General features: G+C 35.0%; 1 protein-coding gene across 2 annotated transcripts; it reads left to right on the top strand.

Annotated features, from left to right (window-relative positions):
• The first annotated feature begins 258 nt into the window (after positions 1-258).
• Positions 259-2,446, top strand: LOC114712174 (60S ribosomal protein L7-2-like). 2 transcript variants are annotated; one of them, XM_028896641.1, is made up of 8 exons: positions 268-346; positions 550-672; positions 799-975; positions 1,068-1,165; positions 1,259-1,316; positions 1,685-1,764; positions 1,845-1,947; positions 2,036-2,446. In XM_028896641.1, the coding sequence occupies exons 3-8, from the start codon at positions 799-801 to the stop codon at positions 2,249-2,251; spliced, it is 732 nt and encodes a 243-aa protein (XP_028752474.1). In that variant the 5' UTR covers positions 268-346; positions 550-672; the 3' UTR covers positions 2,252-2,446. The 2 variants fall into 2 exon arrangements, with proteins under 2 accessions (XP_028752475.1, XP_028752474.1); XM_028896642.1 differs by lacking the exon at positions 550-672 and having other exon boundaries at positions 259-346.
• Positions 2,447-4,360: the final 1,914 nt, after the last annotated feature.

The following is a 4,360-nucleotide window of genomic DNA, read 5'->3' as shown; positions in this document are numbered from 1 at the left end:
TCTACCTAAACAAACTTGAAATTATTAAACTGAATTTATTTGAGTTTAGTTTTGTCATAATTTCTGAGATTCTAACTCATACCCTTTGGACGGATGGGATCATTTTAATACGGACGGTTCCCAGTGACCACTGACCCTCCCTGTGCAAGGGTCGGACATAGACGCGCGGCGAGATGTTGAGCGTAAGATCATTGGGACGGCTAGATTTCAACAGCATCACCCAACCTGCCGCCTTTTTTCCGGGCAGAGGACAACAATCCTTCTCCTCCTTCATAAGTCGCCCCAGAAACCCTAGTCTTCTTCGCGCCGTATCTGCTTCAACAGAACGTGCACACAACAGGACTCGGTAATTAGGCTTCAAATTATACTCTTTCAAAGTTCCATGATAAATTGATGGTCCTCTCTTTGCCTAAATCTACTGGAATTTCTTTGCTTCATTAGGAATTTGATTTCTCGTTTCGTTTTCATAGATAATGCTCGTTTTGTTTGTTTTCTGTGTTCATTTTATGGACTCTATCTAATATTTTCCCTCGTTTTCTGGGAATGTAGGACATATTAATGGTTGTTCATGTTTTGATGAGTGGTGTGGTGTACGATTGTAACCGTTGTGTTTTGCTTCTGTTCTGAAACTAGTAGTTGAATAGCACCTCTTTTAGATCATTGAATTTTTCTGTAAGAATCTTGTCCGAGTGTGATAGTGTCTACCTTTTTTCCCCCATACAGTTAAATGTTTTAGCTCGAGTCGTCCTCGTATGATTTCATTGTAATCAAATTTTTTATATTTATTTTCTTTTGTAGATGGGTGAGGAGGTTAAGGCTATTGTTCCAGAGTCTGTGTTGAAGAAGCAGAAGAGGGAAGAGGAATGGGCATTGGCCCAAAAACAGGAGCTTGAAGTTGCTAAGAAGAAGAGAACAGAGAGCCGTAAGTTGATTTTCAACAGAGCCAAGCTGTACGCCAAGGAGTATGAGGAGCAAGTAAATATCACTAGTTCTTTATTGCTGGATGATCCTAATTTGTGGCGGCACCTGATTTTTTTCCTTGGTTTATTATAAACTTCTTCCTTCAGGAGAAGGAATTAATTAGATTGAAACGTGAGGCAAAGCTGAAAGGTGGATTTTATGTTGATCCGGAAGCTAAACTTTTATTTATTATTCGCATCCGTGGGTATGTTTTTTCTCTATTTATTTATAATTATAATGGGACTCAAGTTCCTACGTATTCTGCATCTACTTATACAGAGAAACTATGATGTTTCAGTATTAATGCCATGCATCCAAAGACTAGGAAGATCTTGCAGCTCCTGCGATTGAGACAGGTACTATGATAATCTAAGAATGTGAAGGGCGATTTTTTTCCGTTATCCAATTTTATGTCTTCAAGTGACCACAAATTTAAGTGGAAGCATAGTTTGAACTAGTAAAATACTTGTAATGGGATGGAAAGTGGTTGGCTGTCTTTCTACGTGATTGATCAACATGGTTACTTAAACATCTAGATTTCAAAATTCATGCCTTTTGAAAACTTGCATTCTGTGGTTACTAAAATCACAATGACACTATTTCATGTCCAGGGAATTTTTACTCGCCCAATTCATGTTAGAGATAACATAATGTATACAAACCTTTTTGCTCCTTAATTTATAAAAAAGGCAATGCATTCATCTTTATTTGACTTTTGGAACAGATCTTCAACGGTGTATTCCTTAAAGTTAACAAAGCCACAATGAACATGCTGCACAGAGTTGAACCTTATGTGACTTATGGGTATTTAACTTTCCTGTAACTTAAGTTTGCTTATGATATATCCTTTCTATTCTCTAAGAGTAAAGCCTGTCCTGTTTCAGATACCCAAATCTTAAGAGTGTCAGAGAACTTATTTACAAGAGGGGTTATGGTAAGGTCGACAAGCAGAGAGTTGCCTTAACTGACAACTCCATCATTGAGCAGGTTTGTTAGTTTTTCTTTGCTGTGAGGCAGCTTATAATGTAAAATCAACGAGTGCATGCTGGTAACTTGCTCTGGGGATCCTTGTTAGGCTTTGGGCAAACACGGAATCATTTGCGCTGAGGATCTAATCAATGAGATCATCACAGTTGGGCCTCATTTTAAGGAGGCCAACAACTTCCTTTGGCCATTTAAACTCAAGGCACCTTTGGGTGGACTGAAGAAGAAGAGAAATCACTATGTTGAAGGAGGCGATGCTGGAAACAGAGAGAATTACATAAATGAGCTGATCAGTAGAATGAACTAAGACTGTACTAATGTTTGTTTATTGGTCTTTTTAGTTTCTTGTCTAAAATTTTGGAATGCGGATGGTAAATCATTTTGCTATGATCAAGTTGATTTTTGGTTTTCTTTTCAATGTGAGAATTTTGAATGGCCTTTCAATGTGTTATAACGAACGTTAAGCTCATGCTCATAATCCAAGTGTTTTCGTTGTTATTAATGTCTTTGTTATCTATTATATTTTGTTCTGACGTATTAGCCTCATGCAAACAGAGACATTACTTCATGTTCTTAATTACCAACACCCACCCCGGGGCGTGGGAACCCCACGGAGTAAAAATAGTCTTGTAATATTTAATATAAGATTTAATTAATTAATTTGAATAAATTAGTTATGTTAGTTAAATTAGTTAATATGGTTTGTTTAAACTTCTTTTTTTTAAATTTTCTCCCTTTGTCATTTATTTGTTTATGATTGAAGAAATATTAATAGGGTTTATTTGAGAAAAAATGATGAACATGTAAAATAACTTTTACATATAAGATTAATATCAATTTGTCAATTAGGTTACATATTAAGGATTATATAAGTAATTGTTATTATGTCTTGACTTCATTATCTTCCTCCATGTGCTCTGACAGAAAGAGAATAGGAGAATTGAAAGGAAAATAATAATTTTTTTTTCATCTCTACCTATTTAATACAAGGTACTACCTCTGGTTCTTAATATAAGACATTATTTGATTTTTATTTTGGTTTTAATTATAAGGCCCTAATTCATTTTATCTTTTCATATTTATTTATTTATTTTTTCAAGATAGTCTTTGTAATAATAGTAGTTCTAACTAATAAACTTTATTAACAAGGATATTTTAGAAACGATAATATCTATTTATTACAAATAACTAATTTAACTTATTTTTTTAATATGTTCAAATTAGTCAATTAGTTTTTATGTTTATAACCGGATGGAGATTCAAACTGACAGAGGCTTAAAAAGAGATCACTCTCATTTTCATTATTTGCGAGTCTTGAATCTGAAGAGCCATGGAATCCTTTATTGGTATAATTCAACACAATCGCGTCGTCCCGGACTGCTTTTAGTCAAACCAAAATGGCTGGCACTAGGGGTGTTCACGGGACGGATCGGGACCGGGACAGGCCCGTCCCGGTTCCGTCCCGATGAACAGTAATGGAACAGATTTTCTGTCCCGTGTCCCGGCCCGTCCCGGGGTTGTCCCGGTCCCGGTCGGGACGGGACGGATCCGGGACGTCCCGAAATAATTTTTTTTATTTTTTTTAAATTTTTTTAATTTTTTTTTAAAAAATCTAATTTTTTTAATTATATTTTTTGAGCTTAAATCTTATAAAAGCATCTTTTTATTTGTTTGGACACTCTTAAACAAAAGCTCAAAATATTACATATAATAGTTATTAAAAACTCTAAACAAAAGCTTTTAACACAATAAAAACTTGCTAAAAATTCTAATCATCAATAATCTCAAATCATTAACAAATATAAAAACTCTAAATAAATATATCCATAGTTCCATACAATAGTCTTAAATCTTAAAAAAATATGAAAAAAATGATATTATATAAAAATTAAAAAAATTAATTTTTTTTTTTAAAAAGGAACCGGGACGGGACGACCCCGTCCCGTGTCCCGTCCCGTCCCGGTCCCTTTTTGTCCCGTCCTTAAAAATTTCGGGACGGATCTGTCCGTCCCAATAAGACCGGGACCGGAACGGGCCGACCTGGACGGGCGGGCCTTGAACACCCCTAGCTGGCACAGACGCATCCATTACTCATCGACGTGTCTTCCACACCCACATCCCATATCCATCATGGATATTTGCTTATCTTCTCTGTTCACAATTCAATTTCAATATATCTGTTCCCTTGACACGTGTATAGAGGAAGATATCAAATTGAATAGAGCACTCATGCTTCTTCTTCTTCTTTTTTTAATTAAACTATAAATTACAGATAGATCGAATCAATTTCATTGTTGAAATATAATACTCCTCCAATTCCAAATATAAGATTTATTTTATAGTATAAATGAGTCTTACATTTAAAAACGAAAAAAAAAAAAAGACATATAATACTATTCTTAGTCTTGATTATAAG

The sequence above is a fragment of the Neltuma alba genome, unplaced genomic scaffold (assembly GCF_004799145.2).
Source record: "Neltuma alba isolate B1F8T4 unplaced genomic scaffold, ASM479914v2 tig00011340_pilon, whole genome shotgun sequence".
Classification (NCBI taxonomy): Eukaryota; Viridiplantae; Streptophyta; class Magnoliopsida; order Fabales; family Fabaceae; genus Neltuma; species Neltuma alba.
This window is presented reverse-complemented; position numbering and strand designations above follow the sequence as displayed.